This window comes from Panicum virgatum, chromosome 9K (genome assembly GCF_016808335.1).
Source record: "Panicum virgatum strain AP13 chromosome 9K, P.virgatum_v5, whole genome shotgun sequence".
In the NCBI taxonomy this organism is placed as follows: Eukaryota; Viridiplantae; Streptophyta; class Magnoliopsida; order Poales; family Poaceae; genus Panicum; species Panicum virgatum.
In genome coordinates, this window is record NC_053144.1 from 22,261,305 (window position 1) to 22,284,907 (window position 23,603).

At 42.6% G+C, this 23,603-nt stretch overlaps 1 protein-coding gene, 1 non-coding gene and 1 pseudogene across 2 annotated transcripts; 2 read left to right on the forward strand and 1 right to left on the reverse strand.

Annotated features, from left to right (window-relative positions):
* Positions 1–180: 180 nt before the first annotated feature.
* LOC120647828 lies at positions 181–715 on the forward strand (annotated as a pseudogene).
* A 3,468-nt stretch (positions 716–4,183) lies between these two features.
* Positions 4,184–4,257, forward strand: TRNAN-GUU. Its single transcript has one exon. It is a non-coding gene; the product is annotated as a tRNA-Asn (tRNA).
* A 248-nt stretch (positions 4,258–4,505) lies between these two features.
* Positions 4,506–8,409, reverse strand: LOC120650786 (NAC transcription factor 32-like). The gene is made up of 3 exons (XM_039928051.1): positions 8,078–8,409; positions 6,545–6,810; positions 4,506–5,188 (listed from the first exon to the last, which is right to left on the reverse strand). The coding sequence occupies exons 1-3, from the start codon at positions 8,244–8,246 to the stop codon at positions 4,703–4,705; spliced, it is 921 nt and encodes a 306-aa protein (XP_039783985.1). The 5' UTR covers positions 8,247–8,409; the 3' UTR covers positions 4,506–4,702.
* Between the last annotated feature and the right edge of the window lie 15,194 nt (positions 8,410–23,603).

Here is a 23,603-nt window from a genome sequence, read left to right on the forward strand (position 1 = left end):
GTCCAAAGATAATCTGACGTCTCCCTTGCAAATGAGCACTATTCATCTTCTTCCTTCTCTCTACTGCACAAGCTGCAGGCTTCTCCCCTTCCAATTTCCAAGCTCGGTCTCCTTTCCATTTCTCTCTCAGCGGTCCATCCATCCATTTGCAATCTCACTTCAAGTCCATGAGTTACATACATGGGCAACAGACTCTCCCTACCCCCGTGCCTACATCTGCCGACGGCGGAGAGTCTGGTGTACTTGGGCCGCCGGGCGAGGCTGGTCTCCGGTGACGCCTGCCTCACGGTCGGAGGCGTCGCGGCGGAGCTCCCGACCTCGGCCACGGACCACGCTGTCTACTCTGCGAACGCCTTCTTCGTGGGCCTCCCGATCCCCGTCATGTCCCCAACCGAGGAGCTCCTGCTGAGGCGGACCTATTTCGTGCTCCCCGCCGCGGTTTCCGCCCCTCAAGGTGCTCACCGCCGCCAAGCTCGCCGTGCTATCGGTCGCGCCCGCGCCGGCGAGTACGTCAAGGGCGACGGCGGCGCGCCGCTCATCAGTCATCAGGATGCCGGAGTCCATCAAGAAGGTTATCACCTGCGACGACGGCGACGCCCCGGCGCCGAAGAAAGCGGAGCAGCTGTGCAACATGCCGGAGCCAAAGCGGCATTACGCGCAACTGGAAGGGTGGAGGAGCCAGCCATGGGCGCATAGATATGAGAAAGGAGAATAGCGTGGGAGAAAGGAAGAAGATGAATAGTCCTCATTTGCAAGAAGACGTCGGATCACATTTGGACGGTATCTGTGCTGCGCCAGCTAAAGTTGCAGTCAGTACTACAACTGCACCCGATCCTAGTCCGGTTTAAGGGTATCTGCACTGTTATACTCTAAATTCATCTTTTAAAAAAAATATTTCCTATTAAGATTCTCGCCTCTATCTACATTTCTCCTGCGTCCATCATACTCTATCATACACTATGGTGCTGAGGGCAATTGAGGAAACAACACCGGTTTTCTCAGGTGTTCGCGATATAGCACTGATTTTTCATGTATTCACATAATAGCATCGGTTTCATCAGAAGTGTTTCAACAAAAGTACTATCAAACTGTCGCTAATAAACACCAAAATACTAAACCCTGAAGCTAGACTCTAACCCTACGAAACCCTAAACCTCTAAACTCCTAAACCCTGAACCCCTAAATCCTAAACCCTACCCAAAATTCTAAACACTGAAATGCTAAACTCATAAACCTCAAAAATCCTAAACCATAAGCCCCTAAACTCTAAACCCCTAAACCCTAAAACTCTAAATTCTAAACTCTAACTCAAAATCCTAAACACTAAAACACTAAACTCATAAACCTCAAAAATCTGAAACCCCAAAACCTAAACCCAAAATATTAAACCCTAATCGAAAACACTAAATCCTAAAACGGTGCTATTTCGTGAAATAGATGTGTAACTAGTGTTGTTATACAAATATGCAGTTTTACCAGTGCTATTTCACGAGCAACGCGCGAAACCGGTGTTGTTTTATCAATTTTCGCTATGGTTACTATGGGCCTAATTGGTTACCAGCATTCACTTCCAGCCCGGCTCGCGTGATGCAGTATAGGTCTGTTTAGCTATTGCATATGGTACTGGGCCTAGCTCCCGCGGTGCAAAAGAAGGCCTCGAGCCAGGCTCCGGAGAAACGTCGGAATCGAGCGTACCACGCGGGCCTGGTTGCAAGTGTGCATGCAGGACTAACTCAGTGCACAGAACCCAATCCACTAAACAACCTACCAATCAACATCACAAACCAGCCTGGCTCAAATGAACCGAGCAACCAATCATACTTGTCTGCATGCGCACATGCTGGCTGTGCTCAGCCTTGCTCTCGTGCACAGCCTGGCCCAGCCTCGCACGGGCAACCAATCAGTCTCTATATCTTTACTCTATACTAACTGTCAAGAGATGAGGCCTACGTGTTGAACTTTTTTTCTCCTTCCCTCCCCGATCACTCTCTCTTCTCCCTCCCTCCTCTCTCTCCCATCTCCTATCTCCCAGACACCTAGCTCGGCCGCCCCCTCCGCCTTTCCCATCCATCCGCCGCTCCCACCCTCTCCCCTCCGCCGCCGCGGGCGCCTTGGGGGCCCTGCACACAGCCGGGCTCGGGCCGACTGAGGTAGCGGGGGCCGGTGAGAGTAGTTCGAGGAGTCGGCGTCTAGGCGCAATGGTGCCGGCCCCTCCCTCCCCACGGGCTCCCCTGCGCACTGCCGGAGCTCGAAGGTGGCGGCTCGAAGGCGGAGGCGGCGGTTCGGAGTCGGGCGGTGGCGCGGCAGGGCAGAGGTCCGCATGGCCGGCGCGAGCGAGGCGGGGCGGAGGTGTCCGGTGAGCGCGTGGCGGGGCGGAGGGTGGCGACGGATCTTCCTGCAACGAGCGTCGCCGGATCGTGCGGATCTCAGCAGCGGCGGCCCCTCTCTCCCCCTCTTCCTCCCATCTCTCTCTCTCTCGGCCATGGCAAGGCGCTGGATCGCGTGCGGCGGCGGTGCGAGCGTGCGTGGCGCGGGGCACAGCGGCGCGGCGGGCATAGTGGTGCAGGGCGGGGGGGGCACGGCTCCGGCGTCTGGTAGCAGGGGAACGCCAGTACGGTGCGGATGGCGGCGGCGACAAAGGAGGGCGCAAACGCGGGGTGGGGCGCGCAGGACCGCACCACGTCGGCCGATTGTGGCGCCCTCAACCTTCTCTGGAAATAAGGGAACGACAGGTGTGCGCTAGTTTACCGTGCCCCTCCTAGTATGCCTTTGCAGCAAATTTTACGGTAAACGGGTCCTCTAGGAAGTCTTCCCATGTGCCGCTGCGGATAGCCTAATAGAGGAAACTTTGAAACGAGGTGAGTAGTGAAAGGAGCGGACGAGCTCGTCTAGCCCTGAGCATCGGGTAATTTGGGAAAATCGGATTGGGTAGTTCCCGTCAATTCGGATTCGGGTATCGGGTAATCCCGTTTACCCGATGTTGCTGCGGGGGCAAGAGCTGCTGGCCAGACTAACCTGAGACACTGCACTGGGCGAGGAGCCGAGCGGTGCTGGGGCTCTGTGTTGCCGCCTGCCGCCTGCACTGCTGGGCAAGTGGGTGAGCCGAGGCATGAGGCCGTGAGGGGCACAGCCGTGCCAGGCACAACCGCCCTAGGCCAGGGCGGGAGAGGGGCGCTAGACGAGCAGCCCGCTGGGTGCTGGGTTCGTGCGGGTGGGGTGGGTCGTGGATATAGAGGTGGTAATGGGCGTTGTTTAAAATCTAAGTTGATTCTTATATATTTTTAGCTCAAAATTGTATAATATTAGTGTCTAATTTTTTAGGCTCAGCCTTTAGATAACATAACTCAAATTTTAAAACCCTTTAATCTACACATCAAAATTTATGACCCTTTTAACTAGGTGGGTGTGCGGGACGGGAGGTCCGAGACGAGGCTGTGCAGTGGTTGTGTTGGACTATTGAATGTAGGATTTGTTGAATTATCAGCTGACTGGTTAGGCTTAGGAATTTGGATGAACCTTTGACCTTGGGCCTCTTAAGGAATTTCGGGTATTTCGGATCCCGGGAGTACAGATCTGAATTACCCGAACTAAATTCGGATTTCTGGATGACAGATCTGAGAGAGCAATAGGGTATTTCAGGTTTGAATATTTTGGGAATGGGTTCGGGTATTTTGGATTCATGTTTGGTTCGGAAATTTGTGCCCAGACCTAAGCCCATCCGTGCTTTGTGCTTGCGCTTGCATGCGGGATTTCCTATCCATCAATCATGATTTCAAACCCCCCTCCCCCTCCACACCCCACATCATGACACCAAATATATCTTTTTGATTTCTTGCGTTTACTTTGGTATCATGTGATGTTTTCAAGGGCAAATCCAGTGAGAGGTATTGAGGTCAAATTCATTACATGGTAGAATTTTCCACAAGTCATGACAAGACTTGGTAAAAGATTCTCAAATTTGCGGCTGACCCCAACAAACATGCCTAGATTCCTAACATCTTTGATGCTTCCAATAGCAGATTGTAAGGTGTAGTGTAAAGATGTGCATGACAGGTCTGTATGGTCTTGCAGTACAAATATGGACAATGTGCAGAGTTCAGAGAACAAACAGAAACAGCTGGAATAATTCAGCTGGCGAATGTGTGTAGCAATAAAAATACCTTCAGAGTTTTGCAAGCAAGCAGCTGGAATAGCTCAGTTGGCCAGAGCGTGTGGCTGTTAACCACAAGGTCGGAGGTTCGAGCCCTCCTTCTAGCGTAATGTTTTGTTTTTTTACTCTGGGCTGAAAGCGATTTGGGTGGGCCTATTTTTGTTCTGTGCTGGAATCGACGAACTTCTTCTTAATTTAGTCGGCCTGTCTTAAATGGGCCGATCAAATTTATCAGCCCAGATGAGTTCATCACTGAAACTGAAGTCCTACACCTACAGCTTTTTTTGAGGTTTTTTTTGAGGGGTCTACTTACAGCTTTATCACCGTTTTTTTTTGCATTCCAACTTTATCACCGTTAAACACAAGAAACTGACCAATTTTACTGATCATTGACCAATAAATTCACAATCACAATTTCACACTCCCTTCTCGCTCTAACCCAATTTAGCTAGCAATATTCTGAACTCTACTACTGCAACTTTTGCATTGCATATAGCTGCCAAACTACACACACGCATAATAATTTCAGAGCACTACCACTCCCTGTGCCTGCTAGCAGTAGAGCCCGCCCCTGTTGCCGCAGCCAGCCTGCGCCTGCGCGTACTCCATCTCCACAACCTCCCCCATGCCGTGCTCCTCGAACCCCACGTGCCCCAGCGCCATGGCCATGGCGGCATCGTCGCCGCAGCAGCCGGCGTTGTGGGGCGCCCCTACCGCCACGCCATGGTGCACCACCGGGCTGCAGTAATCCAAGAAGCTGCCTAGCTGCAGCATGGCCTGCAGGTTCATCAGCATGGCGCCGGACGAGCCGACGCCGCTGCCGCATTGGGTGCCCGTGGTTATTGCTTGGCGCTGCTGGTAGAATTCGTCCGCCGGATGAGTCACCGTCGGGTCGGGCAGCGAGCCGAGGAAGGCCGGCGGCGAGGAGGGCTCAGCGCCGGTGTCGGTGGCCGGATAGCGGTGGATTTGGCCTCCTGCTTCTTCGCCTTCTGACGAGGGTTTCATCTTGCTGAACACCCTGCAAAGCACCCAGTCCTCCTGCAGGCCACATCGACAACATTAGCACGTGAGGAAATGACAGGTGCACGCACTTAGCTTGAATAATAAGCTACTTCTGCAGATAAGGTTTGCAGGTACAACAAGGCAGATGGCGATTTATTCGTTGGCCCTGTTTATTCCCACCCCATAAACCCGTAAACGCAAAAAAAAACCGTCACATCGAATGTTTCGACACATGCATGGAGTACTAAATGAAATCTATTTACAAAACTTTTTACATAGATGGGCTGTAAATCACGAGACGAATCTAATGAGCCTACTTAATTCATGATTTGCAACAGTAATGCAACAGTAACCATCCGCTAATTATTAATTAATCATGGATTAATTAGCATTATTAGATTCGTCTCGCGATTTACAACTCATCTGTGTAAAAAATTTTGTAAATAGACTTCATTTAGTACTTCAAATTAGTAAGATTCCAACGCAAAAATTTTTTGCGCTGGAACTAAACAGGGCCTTTGTTTGGTTTACGTACAAACATTCATGCACAGCTGAAAACGTGTTTTTGTAATTTTCAACTCTGAGCTTAATTGCACAGCTACACATGCATGCTTATGTTTGGCATCCTATTCTGCAGGTCATTTTCCAGACACTAAGGACAATATATATATATATATATATATATATATATATATATATATATATATATATATATATATATATATATATATTGAACAAAATGGCAGGAGCTCTGCCTTTCAATTGAGAGAGAAAGAAAGAGAGTTTAAGGTACACCGCTCAAAGACCCAAACCGCAAAACAGAAAAGAGAGATCGACCCTGGAAAAAAAACCGTGAAGACAGCCCCTATGTCCTTTCCCCTAAAAAAAAGAAACTAAAAGATTATGTTACTAAACGCTCTGTTGTATTGGACAATATATATAACACTCAACCTAGTTATATCGTCCTTACTGTTATATGCTTATGTCCTAACCATATGTTAATAGGAAAATTATTTTGTCACATAATAAAACACTGTGAACTTTATTTTTGTCAACGATCTCTTGAAACAATACAAGGCCAGAACTCTTGGATACAAAATCTGCACACTGATAACTTTAATTTTCTACATATATACATATGTACAAGGTTATGAAATTTAGAGTGTTTACCTTAGACATTTACTTATAAATTAATCTCACTAGTTAGAAATATTTATCCTAATTTGCATAATACTACAGGGAGTATTAGTATTTACACGTCGAGACATTTGTGCAAGGATGGGCTATATCTAGATAGGTAGCTAACAGCCAGGTTGCTAGCCAGCTAGCAATATGCTATCTCAGTGCCATATATATAGATATGATGAATAAATTAAAACTACATTTGTGTACCTTCGGTGTCGAGTTAGGTGTTTCGAGGCGAAACTCATGCATGACCCAACCGGTCTTCTGCCCATTGGGGGCACGCCCACGGTAGAACACCAGGGTCTTCCTCATGCCAACCAATGCACGCGTGCCCTGCTCGTGGACAACCCGATCCTTCCCGGTCGCCTTCCAGTAACCCGTCTTTGTTGCTCGGTTTGTTCGCGAGCCCGTGGCGTACTTCCTGTCCCGGAAGCTGAAGAAGTACCACTCCTCTGCGGTAAGCTTAGCGACATCTGAAAATTGTTTACAAGAACATGTATCGCCGGTCAAAACCACCACTTAGATGTCATGTATATTTTGTTTTTATTAGGATATGATCATGTTCTTTTGGTCTACAAGGTGGGACACCATGCGTGTTCACGCTATCGTGTCCATAGTGAAGAAGCTCATAGGTGACAGCTCCTAATAATAGGCATAAGATCGAGGATGTGATTGGATGCACACATATGAGTTGGCACAGTGCGAATATATAGTGACGCTGCTTATGGCCCTAGAAGTGGACTCGCTTGGTCCCTTTTGCGTGCTGGAGTTTTGTGAGACGCCATCACAAATTATTGGCGCCAAGCTAACTTTTAGCAACCGCACATGATGCTTGATCTCCAAGTAAGCCGAATAATCCATACATGTCTTTATCTGATCATATGAACATAAGAAATTTCCCCAAAACCTTAGAAGGAACCAAGGCTGGAAGCAACATCGGCCGATCACACGCGTGCACAGAGGAGAGATATACACGCGTGTGTGTATATATATATATATATATATATATATAATATTTATTCATTTAATTTCTAAAGTGACTAGACTTGGTTTGTTTAATAAGGACGGATAAAGTGACTATACTTGTACGGGGAGAGAGATTCTGAAAATTAATTAAGAAAGCAAGTAGCGAGCTATGGGCGTAATAATAAGTGACTACGTACTACTTCATCCGTTCCAAATTGTTGGTCGTTTTAGCAAATCTATGCACATGCATCTAGATAGTGTTTATTTAGGTGCATATCAACTTCTATATATCTAGATTTTCCAGAACGATCTATAATTTGGAATGGAGGGAGTAGCTAAGAGTTGCCATTGATATAAATGATTAATCAGGAGCATGTACCAAAAAAGAAAACAAGAAATTAGAATTGCCTTCAAAGAAAAAGGAAAAAGCATAGACAATTAGTCATGCATGATGCTACTCTTAAGGAAATTAGTTTTGGGAAATACTATATGCATTTTTCACATAACCAAATTAATTAGCTAGTCCTACCTATAATTTATAGTACATAAGTGGTAAAATGGCAGCCGCGTCATATACAGCACTCGTGCAGATCGAGAGTGGTAAATGTGATGTCCAGCAAACAAGTGCAAAACTATATGTTTGCCCCCAATATATATGTGAGCCAAAAAAGCAACAAGTGACTCAAGGGCCGGTCAGGCGGCGACGACGAGACGGCGGCGAACGAAGCTAGAAAATGCGATAACGATGGTAATGATCGAGAGCTTGCTTGTTACCGGGAAGCTCCCATGGCTCGCGGGCATGGAGGTCGACCTCGACCAAGGTCCCCGAGGGGACCCTCTGGTTGGCCACCTTGTTGCGCAGGTAGAAGCACACCAGCTCCTCGTCGCTCGGGTAGAAGCGGAAACCCGGCGGCAGCGCCGAGTCCATCTCCCTCAGCCCCATCAATCTATCCTTCCCAGCTATCGATCTATATCCTCCTATATATCCAAACCACACTATACCCAATCCTCCTCTCCTCCCCCCCTCCGCTCAGGAATAATGGTCCAATTCTTTGGGTTTAGTAAAGTTAGAGCGAGGAGGCAATGCTACCTTCACGAGAGATGAAGCCATGGCGGCTCATATATAGGGAGAGGGAGGAGCACACGGGCCGCCAATTAATGACAAGCTGGCTAAGACTGCGCTAAGAGCTACTAGCTATCTAGGTCGTTGTTGACGTGGCCGTTGGCTAACTATATTTTCCTGTCCTTTTGCGAGAGAGAGTTAATTAGTTACATTTTTTTGGTGACTTATGGAAGGGTAGAACCGTAGGAGAATGAAATGCGTCCTCTGTTGGCATCTATCTCATGATATATAGAGCTTAATAAATAATGCATGCTCAGGCTAAGCGCCTCACGCTTCCCTGTGTCCGGAAGAAGTTTCACAAGCCCACTGTGGAAAGAAAGGTCCACAGCACCTTTGCTTCGGGGCACCAAGGAGCATGAAACAGCGAAGACATAGACAATGGATGTCCTCTTTTGCATAGAGAGCTACAACGCCGCTCCAATAACTTGACCACAAAATTTAGTACTTTCTCGATTGGTTTCAAAATGTAACAGTACTTGTGTACTAAGTTAAGCTTCTCATGTGCTCTGATCACTATGCTAGAGACGTACCCTTTCGCAAAAAAAAAGATAACTTTTAGTAATAGTTTAACTTAACTATCATCTTGTCTTGCTCGCTAGATGTCTCCAGGCGTCTTGAGATGATCCTATAAGTGATTCTATTCGTGTCCCAACGTTCCAAAATATAAGATGTTTTATTGTTTATAAAACAATAAAAATAAAAATAAAAATAACTCCCTTCTGACATCAGTAAAAAAAGTTATATTTCTAATTATAGACAGGCTAAGAAGGATACTTTTTTGTTGGTATCAATTCTTGGAGTGTTATAATGTTATAGTTTGGAGAGGACCATAATGCGTGCACCTAGTAATTAGCCAAGACAGTAGTCATATTTGCATTGAGACATGGATGGAGAAGGTGACTAGACCGTAACAAGAGTCCTTTGCCTCTACGTGGAGGGCTGGGACGCCGGATGACCAAATCTAATTTATCTTCATATTCATAAGGTAGTTGTTATTACGTGAGGGGATGTTTGCATCCTACAACCGAGCTAGTCACGGGGTAAGCGCATTATTAAATACCAGCAGCACTATCTAATCTTGCGTAACTAGGGTTCCTAAATCCAAATTTAATTACTCAAACCCTAGCAAGCTATCTAGCAACAGCACCGCATGCAAGCTACCAGCAACGAACACAAACAAAAGCAAAAGATTTGACAGAGATCCTGATCGACCATCGTGCTACATCTCGATCACAGGCAGCTTTTTTGCTAATTAAACTATATATTTGTTTCAGGCTAGTCTCAATGGGGAGTTTATGGTGAGTTTCATGCGTTAATTTTGATGATATGCATGGTGAGGAGAGAGGAGGGAGTCTTATGTGATGAAAGATGAGTTTCATCTCCGTAAAACTCAGCCAGTATAGTTATTATTTTTTTTACCGGAGATGTATAGTTATCATTTCTTAATCTTGGTAACTCTATCATGAAACTGCATGCTAAAACTGGTCTAATAACCCACCATCGACCATCAGCGCACTGCTGCTTGCGAAAGCAGCTGTAGTCACGAGGCATGCGATCGGATGCTATTAATTAACGAGACGTTGCGATCCGGCCGTTGGATGGCGGGGCCGCCGGAAAGCTGCGCGGCTCCACTTGAGTCTCGACGGCTTGATCCGACGACGAGCCCCCTCGCTCCACGCAATCAGTGATGACCAGGGGATCGACGTGGACGCGATTAGGAATGTGGTGGAAATGAACTAGCTAGCTTGGAAGGAATAATCGTCATTGGCGTCGTGTGGCTCGCTGCAAACCCCAGCACCATGTGTAGTGATATTATAGCCGGCCCGTAACATTTAGCTAGCATCAAGAGTTGTAAGTGACAGAGATTAATAAATGAAAATGTGATGGAGATGAAAGTGACTACCAAGACAAAAAAATAATAATGATGTAGACAAAACCATATGACAAAAAGGGGTTGTATAAATATATAAATAATATATAGGTTATCTTCTCAAGTTCCCATGAATTCCTCATACATTGGTGCTATTTGAATATGGCGCTTTAATAATTTTAAAAACACTTTCATAATTCACCTCATAAGCTCTTGTTATGTTGAAATGAAGAAATTAAAGGTCTTAAGAGAACTAGAGCTCCCTTCATTCCCTTCTGCGAATCGCCATGGATACAAGAGGACTGGACAGGGGGCGCTGGAGAATCGCGATGCTGATGGTGGCCACCGCAGTTAGGAGAGGGGGATTGCCCGGGGTTGTGGTGTCCATCGGACTTAGAAGAGAGGGAGGGTGATAGGGGAAGACCGGCGGTGGTGGCGAGGTGCGGGGCAGCAGCGGTCGGTGGTGGGGGCGCCGCCGGAGGTGGCGGCTTGATAGCCGGTGGGCCAGGAACCGGGCAGGAGAGCTCAGGTCGCAGGCGATTAGTGGTGGCAGTGGAGGAGGCGTCGCAGCAGCGCTGCAACGGAGCTGGCAGGGAGGGTGGGGGAGCAACACCGAGCACTCTTCTGTGATGCATCCGCCGCAAATCGCAGAGAGCGATGAATAGAAATCCTTGAGCCGGTGGGTCAGTCAGCAAGGATAGAACTAGGATTGACATCCACATGGAAAGTTGGAAACATATATCTCGATGTTTGGCATCTTCGAGAAAAGAGTTAACGAGCGAGTGAAAGTGGTTCGTCACGAGGCGCGTGGGAGAAATGAAGAGATACGCTCGAACGAACGGCAACACATACCAAATAACTAAACGTGTAGATATATGTGTTCATACTGGAAATATAAATGGACAGCTCGAGAAAAAATGTCTGTAAATAAGTTTACACATAAAGAAATTCAGATCATCATATAAAACTCCGATAGGCAAAAGTCAATGCTCTGTAAAGATTTACGGAATGGACAAGCTTCTAATACCTTCTGTTGTCATTCACTAAACTTCAAATGATGCCTCGAGAAACGCACTAGAGTCAAATTATTAGACGGTGCAACTGTGTATGGTATGATAGGAGTATCATGGGAGTGTCATAGGAGTGCATGAGCATTAAATTTACTGATATGGCAGAGTGATTATGAAGAGAGAGAGGGGGGGGGGGAATAGGGAGTGTCATGGAATGTGAGAGAAATGTCATCACCATGACACTCTTTCGGCTCAATTACCTAGTTTATGATCTTAGTAATTGCGCCGGTGATACTACCACTGAGACTTGTCTAACAGATGACGTTTCAAAATAGCATTGAAATTTGTCATAAATATTGGTGATAGCAGACATATTTTGATGACCGCTTGTAACATCTCGTTAGTATTGACCCTTTTTTATATACCCCTTTTGGTTTCTTTTTCATGTGACATTTGGTCCTAAATCAGTTTTGTTCAATTTTGATCAAGTTTACAGAAAATACAATGATATCTATACTATCAAATATATGCATTATCAAAATATATATCATGGTGGATTTAATGAAGCGAATTTGGTAATGTAAATATTATTTCATTTTTCTATAAATTTGGTTAAAGTTTGTTGATATCTTTTTTTTTGGCACGTGTCCGGTTGATGCTAGGTTGACAGGAGCAGGCGAGCAGGCGATGCTGAAGCAAAAGAGATAGCCGATGGAGCGAGGAAGGACGGGGCGATGTGGCATCGTAGCTTATGGCTGAAGCAAAGGAGATAGCCGATGGGGTGAGGAAGGACCGGGCGACGTGGCATCGTAGCTGATGGAGCGAAACTAGTGCTGATGGCTTATGTCAGCAAAATGTTATCCGAGTCTTGCGTGAGTCATTTAGTTATGGAAAGTTTATTTTCTTTTTGTCAAATATCGTGTCCTGATTCCTAGGCTATAAATATTGGCCTACGAGCTTGTAAAGGACACACAACCAATCAATACAAAAAAAATTCTTTCATTATCGGTGACTCCGCCAAATCCTAGTTTGTAGCTTTTCTGTTTTCTTCAACGAGTTCTTCTGGTTAGCAGGACTGCATCGCTTCGATCCGGCTTGCTAGAAAATTCCACTTTCGAGTAAATTAAGTCTTTGATTGACAGCTCATTACTTTTTTTATTCACCAACAGTTATTGATATTAGCTTTTCTTTAATTTAGTTAGTCTTGTTCAACTTTTAGTTAGCTTTTATTACGGTTATCCAGTTTAGATTTAAGTTATCCATCGGCTTTCACGGCAACTTCATTATTTCAATTTATTACTAGAGTACAACCGATTACATTTAGATCTAGTTGTTGTTCACAAATATTATTAAATAAAATTAATACTGCTTGTACAGTAAAATTGGCTAACCCTAGTCGATTGCTTGCTGATCTGTAATGGACATTTGGTCAATACTCCTTGTAAAACGATTCGGAACACCAGCTGGTACATTCTAGTATTTAATTTTGCTGCCTTATCTTTGTCCATTTGTGGTAAAATTGATTGGCATGTCTTACACCTACGTGAAGCTATTTGGAGCCTACACTGGAGTAAATCAAATCTCCCAGATCCTCGTGTGGGGTCACGTAGGAAGCCGATCATCAGTTTCTTCGCGTCAAAAAAGTTGGATAAATTTAATTTAGGACAAAGCTAATATGATATGTAAATAAAAAATGGAGGGAGTAGTGTTTACTGGAGTAACCAACGATTTTGTTAGTTAATTTGTAGCAATCCCAATAGTTTTGGCAAATTACCAACAACATAAGTACGATTTCTAGCATTTATGATAGTTTTGGCAAATTGCCAATAAAATATGTATTTCCAGAAACTCAATATCCATAGTTTTGTAGCTAGTTGACGAAATGTATTATGAAATGTTGGACACTTTTTTTTAAAATGTGGGAAAGCGAACTGAACTCAATCAATCTATTCTTTTTTTTGGAACCTCATGAACCGAGTTTAAGTCATCAATTTGGTATGGGTGCTCACAGTTTTCTAGTTTTATTTTAGGAATTACTAGCGCTATGATTTGCCGACCTTGTTTCTCGAATGTGCTCATAGGTGCAGGGTGGGCATGCACATATTCATAAGAATGAGTGTGCACATATGTATATGATCGTTTGTGTTTCTCATTAATATTGGAAAACAACATATAGACATGAGGAGGGGAAAAAAGGTCTTTAACTTTTTATTGCCTTCGAGTGTAGGTTGGCTACATGTGCAGACGCTGGAACCTTATTTAATATATATTAAAGTAAAGGTGAATCCTAAACGGAGAGCCCTCTCCATTTAGGCTTAAATCGAGAGCCCCCCAAATATGGAAAAAAACGAGGTAATTACAAGATGAAGAAGCCAGAAAGGGAAAGAAGAAGAAAAGTAACAAATCCAAAAAAAGTAACTCCACCTTCTCCGGTCATCTACTCCATCTCCGGTGGGTTGTGGGCGGGGCGGTCGGCGGCGGGGTCGCCGCCGGCCGGGGTGGCAGCGGAGGCCGGCGGCCTTAGGGTTCGAGTTAGGGTTTGGGGTTCGGGTTGGGGGAGCTTCCATGGCCGGTGGCTTTAGAGGGATGGCCGTGGGCAGCGGCCGGCCCGGCGGAGGAGGCGGGTTGTGGGCGGCGAGGCCGGCGACGATGGCGCCGCCGGCAGGGTGGTGGTGGACAACCGGTGGGCAGGGTCAGCGGCCGGGGCGAGCGGTGGAGGCGAACAGGAAGGAAGCGGAGGGGATGGGTTCGAGCGGCGGTCCTCGCCAGCGGCGAAGCCGGCGAGGGGGAGGTCGGCGGCAGGGTGGGGGAACCCGTGCAGATCTAGCCAGAGAGGAAGAGAAGAAAGGGGAGGGGAAAGGGAAGGGGAAGAGAGGGCGGTCCTCGCCGGCGTCGGAGGCGACGCCGACTAGGGGGAGGTCGGCGGCGGGGCGGGGGCGGAGCAAGGAGCAGGGTTGGGCGGAGGAGACGAGAGACGGAGGGGTCGGGCGGGGACAGAGGAAGACGAGAGGCGGAGGGGGGGGGGGTCTCCACGAAACCTTATCCGGAAACCCCTCTCCGTGTAGAAGCCTCCTAAAGTAAATGGAAGCTCCTTTTCATAATAATCATATATCCTTGAATTGTATACGAAGCCATTAAATTACTAGTTATAATCTAACTATAATGCCATGCATGTCTAATTGATTGAGGGGACATGTTGATTCATTTTACCAACAAGTGTAACCTCTAAATTGTAGACAAATTGGTCTAGTGGATCACATATCAACTCGAATTCAACGTAATGGAACTATGATAAGACGCAGTTAATTAGCACATCCAGTCTAGATAGAACAAATAAATAATCAATTATCAAACATGATGAAATCAAACAACGTGTAGCGTTACTCTCATTCAGCGATCGAGATCGATCTAGCAACGAGGCAGACAACACGGGGGAATTTTCTCCTACGGTTGAAAGCGGCGAATAAATTAAAGAGGTATCATTTTATATTACTAATAGTGCCCGTGTGTTGCTACGAGTAATATAAATTTTACCCAGATTTATATAAGCGCACACATTTGTGCTCTTTCACTCCACGTACAAGTTGATTTGTTCGGGTTTCGATTAGGATTCAATTGATTTATTCAGATTCCGATTAGGATTCCGAATGATAGACCGTGGAATCAATGCTTGCTTTAGAAATAGTAGAGATTAGGGCCATGATCATCATGCATGCAATGGATCTAGTTATAAAAAACTCTATGGGAGGGGCTGTGAAACGGACCCACCATTTTTCATTAAGAGGAGGCCCATTGGCTTATCCTAGAAGAGAAACCTTCCGAACCTTAGCCCATGTCCGAGAGGGCCAAGCCTCTTCCGGCGAGCACACCAAGGGTTTTTTTATCTCAACAGCCGGAAATTCGCTTCTAAATAAGAATCAAATTCGTTTGGGGTGCGACGCTACCGAGCTGGGGGCCAGCTAGGCCGCCCAACCTTTCGCGCAATGGATCTAGTTATAGCCAGCTCACTTCACTAGGTGAAGTTAACTTCAAGAAATTCCCATCCATTAACCAGCATTGTGCATGCAACAGTCGTGGTTGAGAAAATGTGAACCCCTTCGACACTTGGAGACGACTCTTGATGGAGGACACACACATGGATAGCTTCCGAATGTCTTGACGACGATGTGGATCGAGCTAGCGCATTTAAAGAAGGTAGTATTGCAATGCATGGGAAAGGTCGACGACGGAATGGAGTAATCAGGAGTTTATTGCTCCAGAGCGCTGCTTGTTGTACGAACACAAAACTGAACTTATTTCGATGGTGACATCGATCGATTCTGAAGGGGGGCACTAGTGGGCGAGCGTTCGCTGTGGCAAGCTAGCAGCGAACGAATGTTGATTGAAAACATCTACCGACGCGCGCGCATACATATAAGCTAGCAGCGCACGTGTTTTTTTTCTTCCCAATTCCCCTGTCTGACTTCTTTATTTATTTTTTTAATTTATTTTACATGATACTTTGAAGTTAGCTCAGAAGTGATCTTGGTGCATATCTTTTTCACCTTTCGGGACAGCGGATAAGGTTGGTAGTACGCGGGCCGGGAAATTGCTTTGACATCTATATCGAAGTAAAAGTATCATAGAGAAACGATCCTTCTCATTCCCATAACTAAACAAAAAAAACCCGATGAGTAAAAATAAAAAAACACTTTGGAATCGTATATAATATTAAATACTTTATACATATCAAAACCCTATCTCTCTGAAATTCAAAAAATACTTTGAAATCGTATAGTTAGAACTTTGTAGTGGGTATATGGAACTTTAAACTTTTATATTTCCAAACTTCACACAACAAATTTGGGAACTTTCTACTAGCATGTGCACATTATAAACATTGTACACTCAAATCCAAACCATTGTTCTGCTAATAGAATCTTTGAAATTATGTATAAAAAACCTTTTAATTTGGTGCAGCATTCAAAAAATTTTGAAGACATATACTAAAACTTTCTACTCCTATATCTGAAACTTACTACCAGCATATATCGAACATTGTACTTCCAAATGCAAAACTTTAATTCAAACCTTGCACTCTAAAAAAAACTTTGTAATAACATGTTTTCAAAGTTTCTACATCGGAGTCCACAACTTTGCAGTTCCAAAATCTTATACACTAAATCAAGAACTCTGTAAAAAAAAAATCTATAGTACTAGATACAAAACTTTATACATGGATATTTGAAAACTATATTCCAAACCTTGCACAGAAAATTCAAAAAGCTTTCTACTAACATATTTTCAAACTTTCTACACCCGAGTCCACATCTTTATAAAAATCCAAAAACACTAAAATCATGAACTTTGTACAATTTATACTAGCATTCAAAACTTTATGCTCCATAGGCCCAAAATTTCATAAGCACATGTTAGAGACTTTTAAGTAAAATTTTATCTGAGGAAAATATTAAATTTCATATAAATAAATGTGTGCATTCTGATCTTTTAAGTAAACGTTTAAAATCTTTGAGATTGGATATGAAAAACATTCAAATGATATATTTAAAACTTCTGACAAAGTCCAGCTTTCAACATCATTTGAAAAAACTTTACATTCAAAATTTGGTAACTTTGCACATCGAATTTAGAAACTTTGAATACACTAGTTAAAAAAAATTCAAAACTAACTCCAAAATTTGCATTTTAATAAATTCTAGAGTTTCTGATGGCTTGTTTAAGAATATTTCAAAGATCCAAAAATACTTTGTAATTCTTAACTTTGACTCTGAATTTATGAACTTTGTATTAAAATATTTAAAATTTCTACTATCATATTATAAACTTTAGACATCTCGGTTCCAAAATTTTTAGTTTCAAACTTTTTAGTCACAGCTGCAGGAAATTTTATACTAGCACATTTCAAAACTTTATCCTCCGTAGGTCCAAAACTTTATAAGCACATGTTAGAAACTTTTAAGTAAATTTTATCTGAGGGGTAAATCTGAAACTTCTTACATATTGAGTTGAGTACCTATATACATAATTACATACCTAACTTTAAAATCATAAATATGTAAAACTATAAGTCCATAGACTTGAAAAACATATATTCAGAGCATTTTGACTCAATACAAAAAAAGCTTGTGTCATTAGCACAAAAAATATAAGTGAATTTTATCCAAATTTATGAACTTTGTACATCTAGATTTGAAACTTTGCAATTTCAAAACTTTACACTTCTGCGTCCAAGAATTATGTATTAACATTTTGCAAATTTTGTACTCCTATGTACAAAACTTTATAAAGCATATATTAAAAACTTTAACTATTTTCTCTTTTAATGAATGAGAAACTTTGTATAAATAATTTTGTACATTTCAAACTTTTAAGTAAACATCTAAAATCTTTAAGATTGGGTATGAAAAAGTTTCAAACGATGTATTCAAAACTTTTGACATGTCCAACTTTCAACATCATGTGAAAAACTTTGCATTCCAAATTTGGAGATACTAGTTTAAAATATTTTATAAAACTAACTCCAAAAATTTGTAGTTTAATAAATTCAAGAGTTTCTATTAACATGTTTCAAACATTTTAAGGATTCGAAAACTTTGTAATTCTTAACTTTGACTCTGAATTTATGAACTTTCTACTAACACATTGTAAATGTCTACTATCATATTATAAACTTTATACACCCGAATCTAAAATTTTGTAGTTCCAAACTTTAAAATCACAGCTACAGGCAGAGCGGATCTATGTGGGGGGCTAGGGGGATCAAGCCCCCTCTATCTTCCCAAGATCCATGGATACCCCTCCTAAGCCCCCCTCCATTTTTGGGACCAAAGAATGAAGAAGAAAGGAGGACGAAGAAGATGAGAAGGGGAGAAAGAAGAAGAGAATGGAGAGTGAACCCCCTCTTGACTTGGTTGTTGGATTCGCTCATGGCTGCAGGAAATTTGTACTAGCACATTTCAAACTTTGTGCTTCGTAGGTCCAAAACTTTATAAGTACATGTTAGAAACTTTTAACTAAATTGGAAACTTCACACATATTGGTTAGATACTTATCTACATATCTAACTTTAAAATCATAAATATATAAATTATAAGTCTGTAAACTTGAAAAACATATATTGAGAGCATTTTGACTCCATACACAAAAGAACATGAACACAGAGTTTGTGGTATTAGAAATCTGAGATATGTGTGCATACAGAAGCTCAATGAAGACATCCCAACTTATAAAAAATGCACCGTTGGCGTCTTGCTCATATCTCAGAAAAAAATCGAAGCAGAAAAAATAAAAAGATGATAAATGAGAGGACATAAAAGAGTCCACGTGGTTCCAATTAGAGCTGGCTCGTCATTCGCTGCTACAGTTGTCAGCGAACACCCGTGTTCATGGTAGGGAACATAATCAGCTAAAGCACAAGTATTAAGACTAGCATGTCTGTTCGTTGCTATATGCTAGCAGCGCTCGCGCGCCAACTAAGAAAATCGATTCTGAAGCGCTGACCTTGTCAGGAATACGGCTTATGCTACGTTCACAGCAGGCGGATGCAGGATACGTTATGTACATGCACGAACTAAACCTAACTACTAGTATAGGGAATTAACCTTGAAATTGACTACTGCTCGAAAAATTAGAGATGAGGACCTAGGTTTGCTCAATCGGCTGGTAGGTAGACGTCGGCACCATCTAGCATCATAATATCATATACTACAATCCCTCCGTTCTAAATTATAATTTGTTTGAATTATTTTGATCCCGGCCACTCATCTTATTAAAAAATTGCACAAATATAGTAAATTTAATTGATTTTTGAAGAACTTTTATTAATAAAGAAAGCTACAATAAAAGAAATGATATGTTGCACAAATTATTGAATAAGATGGGGTCAAACTTAGGGTAAAAATCAACAAATTATAATTGTTTGGAATATAGGGAGCAGTAGCTAGGTTTAACTCCAAGCAAGTTCCCAGTAAGAAAAAGAAATTAGTTGAATAATTGAAGAATAAACTAATAGGTGTATCTCTGTCAGATAATGAGTGAAGATTCCGGTCGTTTCAACCTCAAGGATGACTCAATCCATGATTGTTTTTTTAGTCAACAGGAGGGGATGAGCATCCCCTACTGATTATAATTTGATTATAATTTTAATAAGAGAAAAGTCCATTTTTCAACCCTGAACTATCACGATCGTCCGATATTGGTCCTTTAACTACGAAATCGGACATCCTAAACCTCCAACTGCTGAAACCGTTCAAAAAATAACTTTGGTCTCGAACTAAGATGGTTTTGCTACAATATAATTTCCGAATTTCTAGGATATTACACCTCTTAATTAAACAATGGGCAAAGTATAGTTAATATTGTCTAAAAATCGTGATATTTTGCTGGGAGCACAAGAGATAAGGAATCTATTTCGGCTAGACGTGCTATATTAAACATAAAGGAATTTGAATTATAAAATTTTTAAAATAGATAGAATTCAAAATTCCTTGAATTTTTAGGCCAGTTAAACATTTGCTCAAAATGCATTAAAAACATGATAATTCATACTTTTTTATTTATTTTAATAATATATTTTTTATTGGTCCAATTTTTGTTGAAATTATTTGAATTCCTTCACAAGGCTCAAATTTGTATCAAATTTGATTATTTCCAAAAATTCTAATTTGTTGAGTATTTTCTGTAGAACTTGGGCCAATAAAAAATACTTTATTGGCCATAATAACTCCTCTCACGCTCTTCTAAAAGATACAATAAGCCATCTAAAAACTGATAACACGCGCAATATAGCTATATCGTCAACTAATCTCGATCGTCGATGTCACGCACCCTGTACATGGATAGCAGTATAGCACAAGCTAGCATAGAAGAGTGATCTATACTACATCTCCAGTCCCCATACACCCGTTGAGTGCAGGCTTGTACAAAAGTGATCTATGCTGGACGATCGACGGAGAGAGAGAGAGAGAGAGACCGCGGTTGCCCGGGCGCGGCCAACTCTACACCACCCATCGATGCGCTCGTCGATCGATCGATCTACCTGCAGGCAGCAAGCAAGCAACCAATAACCAACAGGCAGAGCCGCAGGGGTTGATGGAAATAATAATAATGTGTTAGCTTTGCTTAGCTTAGTTTACCACGCATGCAGATGCAGGAGTTCTTTCTTGCCAAGGAATGCTAGCTACTGACGAGGACGTCAATGGGCGTCCCTGTCACAAACTCACAATGAAGCTGGAATTCTGGATGCAATATTCTGCTGGCAGCTGATGGATGAGGGTTCACAGGAGCGCTCTCTCTCTCTCTCTCTCTCTCTCTCTCTCTCTCTCTCTCTCTCTCTCTCTCTCTCTCTCTCTCTCTCTCTCTCTCTCTCTCACCATCTGCATGAAGCGATCGAATCGATCAATCGAACGCTGTGAACGAACTGCACACATCCAAAGAAAAAAAGAGACGGGTACAATGATTAGCGTGCTCCATGATTGATTCAATCATGGCCAGGGGGTGGATGGGACACGGGAAGGGAAGGGTAAGCACGCGCGCTAGCTGGTGTATATGTATGTATAAAATGTGCATGCAGTGTACCGCAAAATTTCGTGGCAGGATTTATAGTTTTCGTGACGGTTTTTTACCCTCACAAAAATTTCGTTTTCTTGTAGTTAGTTTCCGTCTTAGCTCAGATGACGACTCGCTGTGAAGTGCATCACTCCCTTAAGACGTTAGTCAATACAGTAATTTATTTTCTACCAAACAAATTAAACCTTGTTTATAGTTTCAAATGGAAGAAGTAGTACTATACTGTACAGTATGAAGTTCTTAGCTAGGTACTACACGAATTACCCCTCTTTAGTTCTCTGTTTGGTTAATTAACTGCATGATTATCAGCCTGCTATTGGTTGCCGCACCAAAACCTAGAAGATCTATATTTCTTTTATAACTTCCTGGCGCGCCTAAATTAATTGGGGGAGAGATATTAGGCCCAAGAGATATTAGCACGCCTTACATTTTGGTATAAATTTTAAACTCTCTAATGCCTTACATTTCAGAACAGATGGAGTAATCACAATTCTAATAGAAAGATTTAAAAATAGTCGTAACTATATTTGTTTAAAAATTATATATATATACCCTTTCTTTCCCAAATTATAGTTTATTTTAGTTTTATTCTAAGTTAAAGCTATCCATCTTTAACTAAGTTTATAGAAAAAATCTAATAACATAAACAATATAAAATAAATGTACTATAAATACATTTTTTATTATGGTTTTTAGTTCAATGAAACCAATTCAATGATACATGTACTGATGCATTTTTATAAACCTAATCAAAATTATAAAAACTTAACTCAAAACAAAAGTAAAGTGAATTTAAAAGCATCATGTACCATTTCACGACATTTATGAATAGTATTTTCCTGTTACAAATTATAGGTCGTTTGATTTTTCTGACTCCAAGTTTGACCACTCGTCTTATTCAAAAATTTGAGCAAAATATCACCTTTTTAGTTGTGGCTTGCTTTATTAATACAAGTTCTTCAAAAAGATGACTTAAATTTAACTATATCTTGCATAAAATTTTAAATAAGACGAGTGGTCAAATTTAGAGCAAAAAGTTAAACGACCTGTAATCTGAAATGGAAGAAGTACACACGAACATGATAGCTGCTAGCTCGGCCACACATACGCGCGCTCCTCCGATCCATCGGCCATCCGCGCTCGCCAGCGTGGTGCCGTAACCCTCTCGGTCGCCGACTCGCCGTCAGCCTCCCCCCGTAAATAATTGTGTCCCCGACATGGGCGCCAGCCGGCCGGTGGATGGACCTGAGCAGCGGATGCCCGTCGCCGGCCGGAAGGGGGCTCGCTATCTCTCGGTTGCGATGGGCGCCTGGGCTTCCACAGTGTAAGCTGGCCCCGTAGGGCTGCCATTCTGCCAAGCATTTGCCTGGCCGGCTGGTCCCTTTCTGAAATATAATGTGTCGTATGTGTACCATGGCAGCAGCTGTACTGTGCTGCTGCTGCGTCGTCGTCCTAATCGACCGGTCCAACAATTAGGCATCGGATCATTGTGGATTACGTACGCTAGCTCATCTCTTTGCATTATTATGTGTGCTCCCTGATTGGGTGCCTAGGCTTTAATTTGGAGGGAAATGGAAATCTATCAATAGTTACATACATGGAATAATCGGATTGGGTGCCTAATAATTCTGTGTTTTTGCTGAGTGTTCTAGGGATAGGGACTAGTATCCGTGTCGGTTTCGGCTTCCCCGAAACTGACGGCTGTATCTGAAGATGCGAGTTAGGCGTGGGGCAACCACCGTTGGTGTGTCCACGTACGGCTTGTGCACATCCACCAACCGTTCTCAGGGAAAAGCACGAGATTTACTAGCCTGACAGCAAATACGTTTAGATCCTGTATTCTTTGTGCTTCTGGCTACTTTTGGATACATATCTTTATTTTTGGATGGTCAAAAGACAAATACTTCCAAAAGCTAGAAGTTGAAAATCGCATGTCGGGGTGTTTTTTGCTTCTGGCTTTTGGGGGTATGTGGCTTCTGGTGGTTCTAAGAGGGTTCAAAAGTGTCCAGAAGTTCAAATAAATATGGTCCAAAACATGCAAATTTTGTTTGTAGGTATGAGATTTGGCTAAAGAAATGAAAAACGGAGATAAGGCTAACAATTTTAACGAGGGAGTGCTAAGAAACCACATATATGCATGAGAGGAGTCTTTGTCTTGCTACTCCCTCCATTTTTGATATGTGGTGTTTAGGACAAACTAAGCAGTTAAAGTAAACTAATTAGCTTATGCTAAATATGTTATATTTTAAATGGAGAAAAAAATTTAACGTGAACATGAAGATTCCAGTGCTGTTAGTTCTTCAAAAAAAAGTCAGCTCTAGAACCAAATTTTCCATTCCTTGTTCACAAAGTCACGTACTCATCGACGAAAGGAGTTCAATATAATTATATGGCAAGCAAATAGGTATTGTAATTTGCGTGATAGATTATGATCAAGTGGGGTCTACACTCTACACGGAGGTATCCTGCAAGCATCGTCAATGTTAAATCCGAAACAAACCTGAAAACGACTTGGCGCTCATTCAGAAGAAGCAGAAATGTTTTTGAAAGATCAAGAAGCTGCAATGTTGCTATGAAGATTTACAACATATACAATATCAGCTCTGATTTTAATCTTGTGTAATCTGTAGCTTTGTGACTAGTGAGTACAGTACGGCCCCTGTCTGTCCTACAAATAACCGCACTTTAAATTTCGCCACAAACAGAATGACAATGTCCTTGAGTCCTTCC